Genomic DNA, 17,568 nt, shown 5'->3' with positions numbered 1-17,568 from the left:
AGGTGGGAGGAAATCATGAGACACGATTCCGGGAAAAGTGGAGATGTAAGATGAGTCACTTAGAGTGTTTGCTTGGGAGAGACTGAAAAGGAATCAAAGGCACAACTAACCTGTAGCAAGTATGCTCCATTGTGAATGGATACAAGCAAAAGGTAAAACATTTTATGAAATGAACTGGCTGAGTTGAGAAAAGCAGAAAGCTTTAAGGCCCAGGAGCTCTTCTGGCTGGACTTGTTTGCTTTTCCCAGTTCAATCTGTTGTTCTAATAGGCAATGGTACTGTGCCTTTCTTATCTCTCTTGAATTTGCCAGCTCCATTAGCTCTCTCTCAGGCAACTGTCAGAGAAATCTTGTGTCATCATTCAGGAGGTATGAAATGTTGCATTTACAAGCCTTTCCTTAGGTCTTCATTTTTGGATTTGCAACATTTCTCCTACACAGTTTTGAAGAGCTTTTCCTGACTGTGCAAATCCTGGGACAGCTCTCGGCTGATCAGGGGGGTTTTGGGGGGTAAATGATGAGTTACAGTGTGTTTATATGGCAGATCAGAGGCTTCAGCACTGGACAGGCAGTTGTGAAAAAAAAGCACTGGGTTATGGTTGGTGTGTGCTGTTCCTATTTTTCCTGAGGTCATTTAATTTCCTTTTTGATGTTCATGATTTCAATTTAAAACAATACTTTATTTTTTTTAATGTTTCCATTTATATTGCCTGTTTTGAATTTAATAGTAGCAATTTTAAAATAATAACAGTGACAGGCAGTTTTTGTGCTGGCTGTCTGCAATAGCTGTGTCTTGTCACTGAAAGCCACACTGCATTCTAACAATCGAGTGCTAGAAACTGGCTGAGAGCAGCAACTGTGCAGACTGATCTCATCAAAAGTTGGATTCAAATTTTGTTTGCTTGAGTATTGAGAATGGCTTGGCTTCTTACCCTGGTCCCCTGAGAATAGGATGTGTCCACATCCTGCAGCAGCATGGGACAAACACAAACCAGGCATCTCCTGCTGGGAGACTCCAGCGACCTGTGCATCAGGAGCCTTGCAGGCCCACATTATCTGCATTAGCACTGCTGTGTGGGGAACATGGATTATATCTGGTGTAAGTGGTTTAACCAGCCAGGCCCTCATGGTTAATGGACATCAAGTTTAATGATTCTGAGACAGAGATTTATAAAGGAATATGAGCATGATCACATCCAGTTGAAAATGCTATAAGTCATAATAATTTTTTTTTCTCCCAGTTCTAATGCAGGTAAATAAAGCTAAAGAATTTTTAGAGGTTTTATATTTTCATTTTTAGTGCTGTGGGACCTAAACTAATACATACCTATGTTTTTATATATACAAATAGTGTATGAAACAACACAGAAATAATTTTTGTTCTTCTATTTTTATGTTTTAATGTAGTATCTGGGCTTCCTTTTTTAAAGTCAGCTGTTAACTTTTAAGACCTTTCAGCATATATTTTTCCCGTGCTTGAATTTTTATAATCATTAATGGAATAGGAAATGGCATCTACCTTCCTTCCTGTTAATTCTAAAGCCTAATTTATGAATCCTACTTAAAACTGTGGTTCATGTTCAACAGGACTGTGCATCTGCTTAAAGCTATGCTAATGTAGAACTGTGGGAAAATGAGACTGATGCAAAGTCTTCTACAGACTTCAAACCAATGTGCCAAGTAATAGCTTGATGTATTTTTTTAAATGATTTGCATGTGTATGTGTATTGAATTTCCCCCACCATTTCACTGAAAATACCTTTACGTTTTATCTTCAGTATTACAGGGCTAAATTTCCTAAATGCTGGCCGTAGTAGTTAACACACCTGTATTTGGATATATAACACCTCTGTGCCTTCTGGTCCCATTTAAAGACCAGAGGGACAATGTTACATGGTATTGCCTGGAAAAGCAAAAGATAAGAAATTGTCACTCCTGCTTGAAAGCCTTTAAATGTTTAAAGTTATTACAACCTAAATTTTCACCATTTGTGTGTTTAACTTGATAGCTGTATATATTATTTGTCAAGTACTCTTAAAAATATTTCCTAGAAGTATATTGACAAATGTCCTGTCATTCTCCTGGAAATACACAATACATGGAGCATTTTGAAGATGATTTTCTTAAAAAAGTTTTTGTATCCCATATGTTGTTTTCTCTTATTTTCTCTTATTTAAGAATAAATATTGCTGCTTCTTGACACTATTTGGAAGATTTTTAGATGCTTTGTCTAAACACCCCAGTCTTATTGCAGTAAAGACTTCTGTTTTTAACAAAAGTGCCAGTCCTATAAAGCCTTACTTGTCTAAAATTGAACTTAATATTTGGACCAAACCTTTAGACATGTGAAACAGATGAATTCCAGGGACAAATGTAAAATAATCCCCAGGAAACCTTACATCAAATATAAATAAAATGCAGTGATGATCCTACTGGTTTTTCTGTAGGTGTCAGTGTTTTGTATGCAGAGTGGTCTAACGTGGTTAGAAAACCTGAAACAAACTGAGGAGCATTACTACTACTTACTAATATTTCATTTGCAAAACAGAAAGACAAAGCTGATGGAATTGGCAGTATTTTACTTTACATAAAGTTTTCACACCCTTCCACATATGATTTGATATTTAAATTATATTTTACAGCTGTTGGTGCTGATCAGTTCAGGAAATACTGAGAAAAATAGAAGGCTGCCCCATCATCTTGGGTTCTTTTCTGTTTTCCTTTTTTTTAATCTTATCATTGGAGTCTGTGACCTAAAACTTTCTTTTAGGGTTTTCTCTGCCCACTTTTTCCTCTTCTGAAATCCAAGAGCACCACATATATTTCACAGTACTAGGAATATGTGATGATGGGCCTGGTCTAGCAACTAGTGCAGCACCTGCTTAGATTCTGTCATTGATTAGGCCCTGGAAGTGCAAACATTTGAACAATGATTTTAAGAGTCACCTCTCTAGAGCCTTACTGTGTGTGCCTAGAAATCATTGGAGGCATAGTTTTTACAGGTACAAATCTGTCACTTCGAACTCAAACTGCTTGTTATAAATCTCCCTACCTCTTCCCAGAGTTTCTTGAAGATTTAGCTCAGAGAATCTTTGAGGGGTGACGAGTGAGGAGGGTGTCATCTAGTTTAATTACATTTCCTAAGAGCACAGAAAAAATGCTTTTGTTGGCCAGATATCAAGTTCTTCATAGCGTTGGTGATCACTGGCTTGCAGATAGCTGCCTTGTGTACAGCCTATAGCATCCTCTCACAGGGTGTCAGCCTCCATGCTGACCTGGGAGCAGTGTGTGCGTTCTCTCACCCTGTTTTATAATGGTCTAAAGAGGAAGGAGAGTGTCTAGAACTTTGTCATTACCTTCAGCAGCAGGAAAATGTGAAGGGTCTTTCAAGGCTAAATAAAACTTTGTGTAGTTTAACAAAATGTATCCTACATTTCCCTTCCTCTCACCATCATGTCTAGTTATATTGCAGAAGAGGGTAAAGGAGGTAATGCTCTTGTAGTCTAAACAAACTCGGCACGGTGAAATGGGACAGTACATTTTTAAATATGCATAAGGATTGCAGTTGCTCCATTTTGTGACACTGACTGTTCAGGTAGAGGCAAAAAAAGCAAAACAAAAAACCACACAGTTTTCCTAAAATGAATATTTTTTAAAGGGCTATCAAGAAAAATGATGCAGTAACTATTATTGTGAAAAATTGGAGTGGCCTGGGTGATATCACGCATACAGTTTGGAAAAACAAGATTAGTGTAACACACCATTTTTCAATTTCTCTTCAACAGCTCCAACCCTTGAAGCATCTCATTTTTTTAACTTTGTGTCTGGGATGAGAAATCCCATGTGTGTACAATGGTTTCTGACTGCCCGGTTCCCCTGCTCCCAGCTCTTTCCCTCTGCTTGCATGTTTCCATGTGTACTGTAAATAAGGAGTGACCAAGAGGGCAGGATACTTAGTCTCCTCTTAGATCAATACTACTCTGGGGGTCAGCAGCTAGGAATGTTTGAAAAGAGAGAAGGAGGGAATTGCCTTTTATTTCCCCTGTAGACTGAGGCCAGCACCTTTGCATTGGGTTCATCTCTGTTACTTGGGGAAGAAAGCCTGTGTAGGTTATTTCTGAACCAGCATCAGCTGGCAAAAAGACCAATGTGAATAAGACGGCAAAGAATTTAAGTAGCAAGAAAACCTTAGAACATTTTTCCCTCACTAAAATAAAGATTAATCTCTAGGTGGCCATCTAGGTGGAGTTTTTTCTTAGAGCTGGGCTCAGTGCGGAGAGGGATCGAGGTTAGCATGTGTTGGAGTTGGGTGGCCCTGGGTGTTTGCAAAGCAGTAGCTCTTGGTCTGTGAGCCAGAGTACTGAAGTCCTGCTTCATTCATTTTCATCTTTCAAGAAAAGGGCTTGCCATGTTTGTTGTTTCCTTCTGGCTGGGAAAACTGAGGATTTTCCTTCCAGGCTTCTTTTTTTTTTCTCCATTGTGTGTTTAATGCGATAGCTCTGAGTGCTGTCTCCAAAAGGGCGTAACTAAAGGACACAAAAGGCAGGGCTGCCCAGCACAAAGCACGTTTTGCCCTGGAAATGCAGTATTGCCATTGCTAACAGGCCACATGCTGGCACAGGGGATAAATGGGAGACCTACAGCCTCTCCTTGTAGCAGAAAAATGCAAACACCCTTGGAGATGGGTACTCTGCAACGCTCTCAAGAATAGGAGGGTGTTATAAAGTAGTTTTTCAATGGAGGGAGGTGAAAGGAGGGAATTTGAAGGAGCTCACAGAGGAGCATGGAGAATAAAATTTGTGTATGTGCAAGATGTGTAGCCTGGGGAAGAAATAAAAACTTTGCCATGCTGAATTTAAATTATTTTGCTTTCACATTGTCACATCTTGTACATGTTTTAAAATTATGTGTTTTCACGCAAAGAAATCAGGTGGTTCTACAGCATAAATCAGACTTTATAGCAAACAAGGAGGTACCTATCTGAGACCTGCTCTTTTCTGGGAATAAAGATGAGGCACGATCAGAGATTGAGAAGATGGAGCAAATTGATTAATTAAAAAGTAGTAAATCATCAGTCCCACATGATTTATGTATAAAAGAATTCTGAGGAAGATTAGGAATGAATTAGCTGAACTGTTAACAAAGATATGCACTCTCATTAAAACCAAGCTCTGTTCCAGAGGGTTGGCAAGTATCTGGGGTTTATCCTATATTTAGACCAGTAAGCATTACATCTGCACATTGCAAATGGTTGAAACAGGAATTTAAAAGGGAATAATAAAACACCTGGAAGATCGTGATGTGAGAGACTTTAATGAGAACAGGTTCAGCAAAGGAAAACCATGTCTCACTACATTGCTCAGAACTCTGAGAATGTGCCCATAAAAAGGAATTAGAATGATCATCCTGGATCAGACCAAAATTCCCTCTAGCCCAGCATCCTGCCTGGCAGTGCCCAGTCACAGCCACACAGGAAAGAGAGAGGAATAAAAAGTGTTAGATAACCCTTTTCCCCTGGACTTGATTGACAGCAAAAAAGGCCAGGTCTGAATTTAAGGGGGTCACCTGCTGACATGCTGACATCATCCCTTTCCCAGATACCAGTCCTAACTCACCAGTGCTCAGAATTTACCCCACTCAAAAAGAAAGGAATTAATTGGTAAAATAAACAATGTTTTCCTAAAAAGGATCAAAGAGAACTCTGACAGGTTGGATGTTCAGAGTAGCAGTAACCAATTCCTGAGGTATAACTGTACCAATAGTATTTTCATCTAGTGAGGCCGCTGGGTTGTTTTGTAAGCTGCTCTTCGCTCACCCAGCCAAACATTTCCTTGCTGGCCACAGCTCTGGGTGCTCTGCAGTCCATGGTGCTCTCACCCACTGTTCCCATCAGCTCCCATCCCTCTGCTGACTGGTTTTGTTGTTTCAACCCTTGGAAAAGTAAGCACAGTGCTGAGAACCAGCCACAGGCTCTCACTTCTTAGGAGAGGCTTAATCAGCTTCTGGTACTCACTCATCTTGCAAAAGGCTTTAACTCAAGTCTCCTTTTTTAAAATTTTTTTCTTTCTTAGGGTATAACCTTTTCTTTCTATATACTCTTCCTGGATTGACTCATTTGGACAGTCAGTTGATGTGGGCTTTCCCACTTTTTCTCCTTGTGATGAGGTAGCTCCCTTTGTAATGGAAAAAATATCATTTTACTTAAATGTGTAATTGCAATATGTGCCATAGAAAGGTGTTTCTGGCTCTCTCACCAACCTTTCCAGTTTATCTCCCTTTGATTGTATTGGATGCCAAGGTGCACTTTTCCCCTGGGAATTCCTAGGAATGTTTCCTCACCTTTGGGTTTCAGCTCCCAGGCTTATGAGATGAGCTGCCTGACATAATGTATTTTGACTTTTTAAAAGCATGTGACAATGTCTGTCACAAGACACTGCTGCGAAGGCTAAGTAGTCACATATGGTGACAGGGCAAGTATCCTCATAGATCAAAACCCGACAAGGAAACAAAAAGGCAGAGGGCTAAGTGGTCAGCTTTCATCCCAGTAAAAGGCCAGCAGCTGTGTTTCTTAAAGTTACCTATCAGGTCACATGCTAAATATCTTTATTAATGATCTCAGGAGAGAGAGGTGAAGGATTAGGTGGGAACATTTACAAATGACGTGTAATTACTCAAGTAATTTAAGCCTGTAGCAGACTGTTGCAAGTTTCTGGGTGATCTAACAGGAAGGTTCATTCCTGATAAATGAGAAATTAGTACGTGGAGTAAACCACACAGAAATGTTATCCTCTGACTAAAGGGAAAAACCCTGAAAATTGCTATTGGCAGTTCCACAGCAGAAGGCATTTGGGATGCTGCTATGGTAGAAAAAGTGGACAAGGTGCTAGAAGGCATAAGAAATGGGGCATTAAAAATGAATTAGTGAACTTGGTCTTCATTGTGTGTAGACAGATGAGAGGATAAAGCATAATATTATGGGGAAGTTTCCCCAGCTAACAAAGTCTGATCCATGATGATAATTTCCTGTTTTCTTTTGTCTTTATCCTGCTCATACATCATCTACTATCAGAGATGAACCGATCTTTATCAGGTATAATATACTTTGGGAAGACAAAGGCCTCCAGAGAGTTTCAGATCTTGCTAAGGACAGTTCAGTGTCAACCAAGCTGCAACTGGCAAAAACCTCTTTCCTATCTGTTCTCCTTTCTTTACTAGCTAGTTAAAATTCACATGTAAATGACATAAATTAAAAATCTCAACTTTGTGTTTAGACTGTGAAATCATCAGCATTTTAAACATGGATTTCAGAATTCATGTGTTACTGAAATGCTTCCTCAAGTTGGGGCTCTTATGAGACTTATAAATTATTCTTGCAAGGAGAAGTCACCTGAGACTAACCTAAATGAAGTTAACATAGATTTTAAAAATTATTCTTGCAGAAGAACAGGGAGTGGTGGAAATAGATGAACAGATGGGAAAGGGAGAAGAGGAGACTGAAGAAAAGGCTAATTAGGTAATTGAGGCTAAGAGGCTATTAGAGCTGACCCAGTGGTCTACTGGTAGTGCAGTTCAGGGACTTGAATTTGGGATTGAGTTTGGTCCCTCATTCCCAGGCCAACACATGCTCCAAACATCATAAGGACTCAGTTTCACAGCCTGCATCATCCTGTAAGACTGTGTTTTCCAGTCAACATAATCTGGAGGGATTATATGTCAGATTATAGTGGAGACAGGAAAGAATTACGGAGTAAAATGCTGAATTTGGTCATGAAGATATTAAATTATTATGAATTATTGTGCTAATGGACAAATTGTTTGGTGAAATTCTTTGGAATTCGTTTGAATTGTCTGTTGCAAAAAAAAAAAACAAAACCAAACAAAAACTGAAATAAACATATTTTGAAGAGATTCTTAGTAGGCATTAACTATTTCTCACCAAGCAGCCTTTCCTGAAATTTGTCGTGATTCTCTCAAGCACGATTTTTCTTTCCAGAGGTAGTAGACAAAGGAAAGGCCTAAAAGGGCATTTATTTTAAGTCATTCCATTACCTTGTTCCTGGCCAGTCTGAAGCTGGTGAGTTCATGGTGTGCCAATCTTGTCCCCTTCTCTCTGTCTCCTGACCTACCTTCTTTTCCAATGCAGTCAGAGATACATGTTCTTCTGGATTTTATTTGCTTATTTTCTCCCTAATGTCAGTATATTTGAACTGTCTTCTGAAGGTGTCAGGAGAGTTGCTTTTTTATGAACAGAGAGTCTGGTATAGGTCAAAGCCAGGACAGGCTTTGTGCTGAGGTGGAACATTTCTTGTCCTTACCTTTTCCTAGCACAACATCATTTATGTTGACTTTACTCTTTTAAATTTTTCCACTTATTTACAGCATTTGTGGCTACTCTTTCTCAATTTCTTCCAAAGCCTTTTGTTTTTCTTTTCTACATTGCAAACTTTGGAACTACAGTGGTGTGTCACTCTGTTTCTTCCTTTGTTCCTTACCTTAGTGATTCTTATCACAAATTCTCATGTGTCAATTGAAGTATTTTTTAATTTTATTTTCAATCTGTATTTGCTTTTTTCTCCCAGTAGCTGCATTTCAGGACACAAATGCTGGCCCCCACATCCTTCTCTTACGCTCATGATCTCTTCAGAGGATCCCAACACATGTACGGCTAACTAATAATTTTATTTAATAACTAATATTTTTTGTGGAAAGTTGGCTTTTCTCCTTCTCTTTATTTTTTGTCACATAGAAACACTGCATAGAGATATTTCTATTGAAACAATCCATGGCTGCAATACCTGTGGTCAGTAGGCAAATCATATTTTGACAACAGAAAAAATCAGCACCATTCATTATCTCTGCAGTTTAAAAGGGAGTTTCTGTAGAATAATTGCAGTATTGGAACTGCTGCTTCAGAGGAAAGTCACTGCAGTTTGAGATTTAGCAACTGGACAGAATAAACAAAAGATGGAGGGGGGAGTATAGCTTTGGCTCTGAGGGTAGGCAGGAGGGAGGAAGAAGGGGAACTGGCTGTTTGTCCACTGGAAATCCCACTGGCGCCTGCTGCTGGCAGAAGGTTTTGGATTTTGCTATCAGCTGACAGCTGCTCTCAGACATATTAAAGTGTTTTATCAGAAGAGTGACAAATTTTGACCTTTGTGGACAAGTTTCATGTTTAAGGGAGATAGACAAGTGAGGAGTAATGGAAAGTATTGAGTGAAACCTTGTCCCACAAAAACAAATTGAGGTTTGGAGAACCTCAAACAACACTTTTCTCCATTTGGGGGATTGAGTGTCACCCTATCTCATATGAAGTTGCTTAAAATTAATTCAGTCATTTAAAAAATTATTTCTTGCCAGCTTATAATTTATCAGCCCTCCCTTTCATTCTCCTTCTGGCAAACTGAAGGATAGGGACTTCATTTCTGCCAGCAGAACCTGGGGACAGGTTTTCAGCATTGCTTCATATCTCCTAATCATGACCCTTCACTTCTTCCCTGTGCTTCCCAAATGGTACAGCCTTTCCTCAGCATTTCTTGTCACTCTTAGGAGTAATGACTTCCACTGGTTCCCTCTGGTTTTAGGTAGAAAAGGTTTCTTTCTGGTCTTGTTAGTGGTGCTGTAGGACCTGAATGACTGGCCTGATGGACCACATTTGTGTAAGGTATTCTGCAAACAGAGGAAAAAGGACATTTCCCACTGCTATGTTTTAATTATTTCTCTTCACCTCTGAGTTTTCCTTGTCAGAACACTCACTGTCTTGAAGACATAGCTTGGATAAAAACCTTTCTTAGCAAGTTCCTCCTGAATGTATCCAAGGTATAAAATTTGGGAAATAATGCTCATAACATTTGCTCACAAAAATCTCATTCGAGGTTTTGGCTTTCAAGTAGTGAAAAAGAAGTAATGTACATTCAGGATATTTTGTTATCTTAGCTAATGAGACTGACCCATCTAATATGCTGGTCTCATTAAAAAAAATATTGACTAGCACTGATGCAGGTACCCAGCACAATGTTTATTATAAACATTTAACATGCAAACTCTCTCTCTCAAAAAAAAAAAAAAATTCTCATTGCTTAATGAATTAATGACATTTTACAGAAAAAAATGGCTAAAAATGCAGTGTTTTCTCCTTAAAGTTGTAAAGAATGAAGAGACTACAAGCAATCTCTGTGCAGTTCATCATTATTTGAATTCCCTAACAGTCTTGATAGAGGTTGCTTAATTATTTCAATTAAAAAATGTAAGCTGCATGCTTAATGTGTAGGGTTTCTGATTTTTATGAAATTGAATTACATAATATTTTGGTTTTTACAGTTAAGGAGAAGAAACCAGGCACTGTTAGAGGTGGAGAATCTTGAGGTCTTAAGTTATGAAAATATTTGGGGAACATTGTACTACACTGTAGGAAGAATAAAAGCAGGACTTATTTTGCAGCGTCTGAAACTGAGTTAGCTGTGCCAAAACCCATTCAGTTGTCTGCAAAAAATATTTAACACCATCTGACATATTCACTGTCACTCCATGCTCTGTGAATCAAATATAAAATTATGTGCAAGAAAAAAACCCTACAAACTTATTTTGTCACAAGTAAGCTAAGAATTTTGAAGATGGTCAGCTCCACTTGTCAACAAGAATAAGCAAGAAGAAAAATAATGGGTTAGACTAAGAGGAAGAAGTCAGGAAGGCCTTCAGTTGGAAAGGGCTGCCTCCCAGAAGAGGAGTTTGCAGCACATGATTTACATCCTTAGATTTTGTCCAGATTTTGCTGGATTTCTGGCAGTTAATGACAGGGGACATCCAGCTTTAGGACTAAAATTTGAGCCCTCAGAAAGAGTAGCCAAATCTAGTATTTAGGGCAATGCCAATAAATACCTGGAGGTTATTTTTCAAAGTTGAATCTGAATCAGGTTTTGGGTCATTAGGCTTGATTTCGTCTGAGATCATGACTCAGGCCCACCCCTTTGAGTTCTATAGGCAAGCTTGGAAATTTGTGAATTTGTTTAGTATCCCCACCTGTGCAAATTGATGGCAATTGAAAATGATCCCCCCAGCGTGTCACCACAGCTAATGCAGCACCATAACTTGAGCGTTTCCTTACAAGTCAGATCCCGCAATTTTTCTTTTGGCCATTCATTTTTTACAGCACCTGCAGTTTTTTGGTTTTCCTCCAAAGATCATCATTTCACTTTGAATTCTACTGACTGTGGTATGTCTAACCCGATCCTGTGGAGGCAAGGAACTGAGTAATTACTTTACAAGTGCCATATTAAAAGCAGTCCAAGGACTATTTATGCTGCTCATTAAAGTCATTGGGAATTTGGCTGGGCCAGAGCTCCCTGCTTTGGTCATACAATAGGGATAAAAAAGCATTCCAAAAATTGTTGTTTTGTAATTATTCATGCTGTGGTGCCACAAGAGGATTTGGTTAGCACCCTTCTATGTTTTAAACTTAGAGAATAAATGCCACAAAGCAGTACCACCACTACCCCCGGTGTTTGTCCTCCAAAGCCTTGATTTTCAAATGGAAATAAAAGTGGGACAGATAACAAAGTTTGATTTTAAGGTCAAAATTATTAGAGTTGAAGTTAAAATTGCATTCAAATTGGAAGTATAGTTAGGATGAAGTTTTCAAAGCGCATTTATACTCCTTTCTGCCTTCTGTAGTAGCAAAGAGTAAAATCCTGGGTCCTCTAAAGTCATCAGGTTTTTGGTATGGGATGAGGACTACAATTTTAATTTTTATTTTTTTTACACTGACAAATTTGATCCTGTTGCACAAAACAGAGCAAATGTCCTGAATCCAGACTGCACTGTAGCAAACAGACAGGAACAGGCAAGCCCATGCACACTCACTCTTGGAGTAACAAATCTGCTGGGTTGGGAATGCTGCCTTGTAAGATAAGAGGAGAAGACACTCAAATCCACTGGCTCAAGCCTTTGACTGGCACTGGACTTCAAAATAGAGAGGAACTTTCCATTTCTGTGATTCCTTCTTACTTGGACAGAAAGAGTTTGTGTTTATCTTTAAGACTAGGCATTCTGAATTTATGTCAAACTGATGTAAAATATCAAGCTACATTTCTTTAAATACATCTTGCAAACAGACTGGAAATGAGTTGTTTGCACATTATTCTCTGTGGCTGTACTTGGAACGGGGGTGGTTCTCCTTTAAATAGCCATTCAGGAGCTCAGAGGTCCAGGCAGTTGTGTATCAATTAGCAGGATGCATTGCTGAGTGTGAGCTGCCTGGAAATGCAAAGGGACAAATTGGAGCATTAGGGTTTCCACCATCATTTTGCTTTCCTGCCTCTAACTACAAATCGGCTTCATTGTGACTCACAGCGTAAGAACTTGGTGCATTTCTGCAGATCCATGATAAGATATTTTTCTTTAGTAAGAAATGCAGTTAGACTCTGCATTCTGAATCTGTTCCTGCCAGGCCCTAGATGTATTAGTATTCCACTGGCAGCTGCCTGTAGGTAGGAATATTGTTTTTGTCCATAACCAGAGGGAACAATCAGACTAAGCCGTTCCCCAGCTATAAACCAGCCAAAGTAATTGGGTTTAATTTTAATTTTTGTAATAGCTTTAAATTAATAGGAGCAGCTGCTGCCACAGTGTGTGGGTGTCCTTTTCCAGAAGGCATAGAACAAAAAAGGGAAAGAGTAAACAATAGTGTGTCTAGGACACAAAGGTTAATTCAAGAACTGAGCAATGTCTTTTCGTTATCAAAAACTCAGTTGGTGATATCTAGCACTGTGTCTCTTTTCTTTCTTTTTCTTCCCGTTTTTTCTTTTCTTCTTTAATTCCCTGATAAGATCTAAATCTGATCAGGCTCCTATGTGTAAAGATGTGTTGTTGGTATCTAAACGCTAACTCTCTTTCTCTATATGACTCACAAATAGATTAGCAGTGACAAAGTGCTAGGAGAGATAAAAATAGATTAGCAGTGACAGGAGTACTATTATAATTATTTTTGGAAGATATGGTTTGAATTAAGAGTTTGGGCACTTTTTGCCCTGAGAGGGTGAATTTAAACCTAGGAACTGAGGGTGGTTTCTGCTGTTGTGTCAGACACCAGATAGTGAAATGTCAATACCAGATGTCCTAGACATCAAGATTAGCCATAATAGCCAAATGCAGCCATAAAGTGATGTGTCAAAGTGGATAATAAAACAGATGCTTAGCTTTTATAATGAAGGGGAAAGGGAATGAAATATCAAAAGTGCCTTTAATACATTAACAAAGTTGTCTTCAACTTGCTTAAAAGTAGAAAGTTATTGAACCAAGGAGAACTATGTGTCGTTTAAACATTAACTATCAGCAGATGAATTTCAATTAGCATTAGCCATTCTAAAATCCTGAATTTCCTCCTATTGGTCTCATTTTACATGAAATTTTTATAGCACAGAGTGAGGCTTGTCCTTTATTATTTCTCCCATGCTAATTTGGAAACAAATAAAGTTCAACAACTCAGCAACGTACTGTTTAAACTTGCATTAGGGTTTGAGAACTGGGAGCTGGAATACATTTACCCACTGCCATATCATCTGCTTGATTTGAGATCAAATGAGGGATGTCCTATAGCACTCCAGAGTAAGGGCAAATGATAGAAATGTGTTAAGATACTGAAGAAAACCATTAGGTAAGAGTGCTGCATGCAGATGGCTGGTGGCATTTTTTCCCTACTGATACTTTTTAAAAAAAAAATGAAATGTTTGTTTTTCTGTCTTTTATACATGTGCCTTAAATATAATTTCCAGATCTTAGTGATAAGAAAGTATCTTATTTAACAAAAAAATCACCAAATCATAAATTTCATTAGGTTGGAAAAATCCTTTAATATCATTGAGTTCAACTGTTATCCTGGCACAGCCAATGCCACCCCTAAACCATGTCCCCAAGTGCCACATCTATACATCCTTTAAATACCTGCAGGAATGGTGACTCCACCACTTGCCTGGACAGCCTCTTCCAATGCTTGACAACCCTTTCATTCACAAAATATTTTGTAATATCCAAATTCAAGGTGTGGCCTCACCAATGCTGAGTACCGGGGGCAGTCACTGCCCTGGTCCTGCTGGCCACACAATTGCTGGTACAAGTGGCCTTCTTGGCCACCTGGACACACCCTGGCTCATGTGCAGTAATGAGCCATGAAGTAAATTATTGAGGCCCAGAATGTTCAGGAAGCAGGGCATTAAAAGGGGCAGATAAATTCTTATTTTGAGTGTAATTAACTGCATCACTAGTTCTTTATTTTACTTGCACAGGAAGATCTCAATTCCTTTCTGTTTCTCTTTGTAGATTCCGAGTCTTGCTGGTCAGACTCGTTAACTGCTGCTAATTGGCAAACATGTACCTGTGTATAATGAGAGAGTTTTGTCCTCTAATTCATGTTAGCAATGAGAGGCCAAAACTGATGTTCTGCAGCAGACCAGCTTCTCGGAATGATTACAAAGAGACACATTACTGGTGCTATGTCTGTAAATCTTGTTATGATTTTCCCTCACCATGATCCCAGTTTAGCTGAGATCTGCTTCAATCATTAGATGAGACCTGCTTATGAGGTTGTGTAATTGAATCAGGTAGATTCTGCAGGACTGTAGCATTTTGTTGCCAAACATGACTGGTAAGTTACTTACATCAAATTACAAGTGCATGGCATGATTGGAGACTATTCCTGTCTGAATGAAGCTGGAAGTTCCACCTAAGGAATGAATAAAGCATAAAAACAGAAATAGTGAACATTTTGCATCCATAGAACAAATTTTCGCCCCACCTCTGGAATATTACTAATTTCTCTTGAAAAGTAACAGAATAATTGGAGTTGTGTGAGAGATTGCAGGCAGGTATTTGTTATTCCTCAAAGAAATACCACCTTGATAACAATGACATAAACATCTTTATTGTAATTATTTACCATCATGTATATTCATTTCTATCTTGTCAGAGAAACCAGAAGTGTTGTGGAGGGCAGTAGTCCAGTTTGGAATGGGAACAAATACCCTTTTCTGCTTTGCTTTCTATTTTAAGACCTGGTTATTTTCCATACCTAAAGTTTTTTTGTATGATTTTTAGATTGTGTGTTTGTTTTTTAACCTCAAGAATTTATCTTCTGTTTCATTGATTGGCTAGATGTTGATATGTGTCCCCTGACTATTAAGGATATATTTAAAAAAAAAAAATATATATATATATATGTGAAGTTGTTCTATATTTCAGTAGCAGTCTTGTCAGTGTTCCCTTATGCTGACATTCCTTCATTAGTTGTGCCTCCTCTCTGTGCTGGTGAATTAAACCTTTAACAGAGGGTGTAGCCCCACTCCAGGCAGAGGTTTGGCCTGAGCCTGTGTATGAGTGGTGTGAGGTTGCAGCAGCCTGATAGTGAAGTAGAGGATGTTTGGTCATCCTGTGCATCCTTTTCACTTTGTGGGTATGGGTTTCCCTGGTTGTATGATGCTCTCCCTGCTGTGGTGTCTCTGCCAGCTTGGGCACCTGGGCAGAGCTGCAGTCCCTGTGGTGACAGTGGCCCCAGAGCTGTCATGGCCCTGATCTGCACAAGTGCTCCCAAGTGCAGGTTCTGGGATCTCCTCACCAGCTCACCTCACCTGAGCTGTTCCAGCTGTTCCACTTCATTTACTTTGGAGGAAATTTGGATCTCACACAGCTCTTTGGTTCAGATTTCTGACGTCCATGTACATATATGTCAATGAATATATACCCATACATGTTTTTGTTTTTCAGGCAAAGAATCCCCTCCAAAAACGTGTATTACTATCGCTGCCCAGACCACAGGAAGAACTATGTCATGTCCTTTGCTTTTTGCTTTGACCGAGAGGACGACACTTACCAGTTTGCCTACTGCTACCCCTACACCTACACTCGCCTTCAGCACTACCTAGACAACCTCCAGAGGAGGAACATGGACTACTTTTGCAGGGAATTGCTGGGGCTCAGTGTGGTAAGTACCAGGCATGCTTGCCAGCCAGCAGGCTTCATTATGGATGTCTATCCTTAAATGCTTCCAGAGTATAATTCATCGTCCTTGCTAAAGCACCCACAAACATGTACTTGTTTTCTTGCTATCAATGACACAGGAGGAAGTGTACCTGCATGTTGAAATATAGACAAATGCTAATTTAATTTCACATAAAATATTCCCTTTGTGATAGGCAAGGCAATGCCAGATTCCTATGTAGGATCGGTTTATCTCTAAAGACATTAAAAGATGAAACTGAAACAGCTTTACTGAAGAAATGTGATATTTAGAGTACTCTTTTCTTTCTTGAATTTGTCTTTCTTGAAGAGCTTTTCTGCTCAGAAAGAAATATGGGGTTTTTGACCCAGAAGATAACTTTTCTTGATAAAATAATGCAAAACACACAAAACCCACCTATTTTATTTTCTCTTAAAAATTCATGCTTTGGTGATTTGCAATTAGCAGGGATTTTGTGGTCTCTGTAAAGATCTTAATGGCCACATAAAATGAAGTGTCATTGTTCTTCTGGAGCAGGAAGAAGGGTTAATGGTGAGGCTGAACTTCTGCTCACTTTGCTGTAATCTTTCTCTGAATTGTTGCCTGACCAGGGGATTTGGCAAGAATGACTCAGCCACTCCCATGTCGACCCAGAAATAATCAGATTAAAAAATAATAGCTCAAATATATATTTTTTTTAACTTTTGCTTTCTCAGACTTTATAATGCACTTGTACTACACTCTTAATCTTTTCTCTGAGATTTGATTTGGTCTAAACTTATAGTGTGTGTTTCAGAATCAGAAAGCTGTGAAGGCTGCTGATCCCAGCAGCAGGGACTTTAAAAAGAAACCCAGCATATAACGTGAACATCAAAATGAAATCATATGTATACCCTGCACTGAAACAAATAAAAGGCTTCCATCATTAAAGCAGGCCATTGAGTTTCCTGTGGTGGCATAAAACTTGGAGGAAAAAATTAACTTACAGAGAAGAGTAAAAACAGAATTAACCAAAGAAGTCATTCTTTAACCCTTTTTGTAGGTTAAGTACAGTTCTTGTTCTAAAGATGACTATTGCATATCCATGAACTGGCATTAATTATTAATCATTCCAATTAGGGGGACAAACAATTATGAGGGAAAGGGGTATTAAAAAATAGAAAAGTAAAATCTTCAGAGGCTGGGAGGAAAGAGCACTATCATCTTAATGTGTGTAGGGTTTTAATTATTAATCTTAGAGGACAGAGCTGTCATTAGTTCTATAATGAAACTGAATTTGTTTCCTTTCACTCTGAAACTAGTGTATAAACAGTCACATTTGCATATTCATCAAACCTCTGATCTGACTGATTAAAACACAGAGATAGAAGGATTTATCTTTTATCTGCATTTTGACAGACAGAGCTATACTCGTAAATCTTGTTAACATTGTGTTACCAGTAGTTGCTAAATATTATTTTTCATATTTCAGCACACTAAACAAACAGATGCCACTCAAAATGTGGCAGGAAATGTGCTGTGTATAAGTCCTGCTTTTATATCTATATGTACACACACAGTATGTTTTGCAGAAATTGATATGGTAAC

The 17,568-nt window shown here is 38.7% G+C and overlaps 1 protein-coding gene across 1 annotated transcript in view; it reads left to right on the top strand.

The window, feature by feature from the left end:
* Positions 1–17,568, top strand: part of AGBL4 (AGBL carboxypeptidase 4) — a 585,664-nt gene that overhangs the window by 336,954 nt on the left and 231,142 nt on the right. The window contains 1 exon segment of the mRNA XM_042030660.1: positions 15,750–15,966. Coding sequence (XP_041886594.1) covers positions 15,750–15,966 — 217 coding nt within the window.

Source organism: Corvus kubaryi, unplaced genomic scaffold (genome assembly GCF_017639235.1).
Source record: "Corvus kubaryi isolate FWS band 111438036 unplaced genomic scaffold, C.kubaryi_AGA036_p1.0 37334, whole genome shotgun sequence".
Lineage (NCBI taxonomy): Eukaryota > Metazoa > Chordata > Aves > Passeriformes > Corvidae > Corvus > Corvus kubaryi.
Note: the sequence above shows the minus strand (reverse complement) of the source record. Positions and strands in the feature narration are given on the sequence as shown.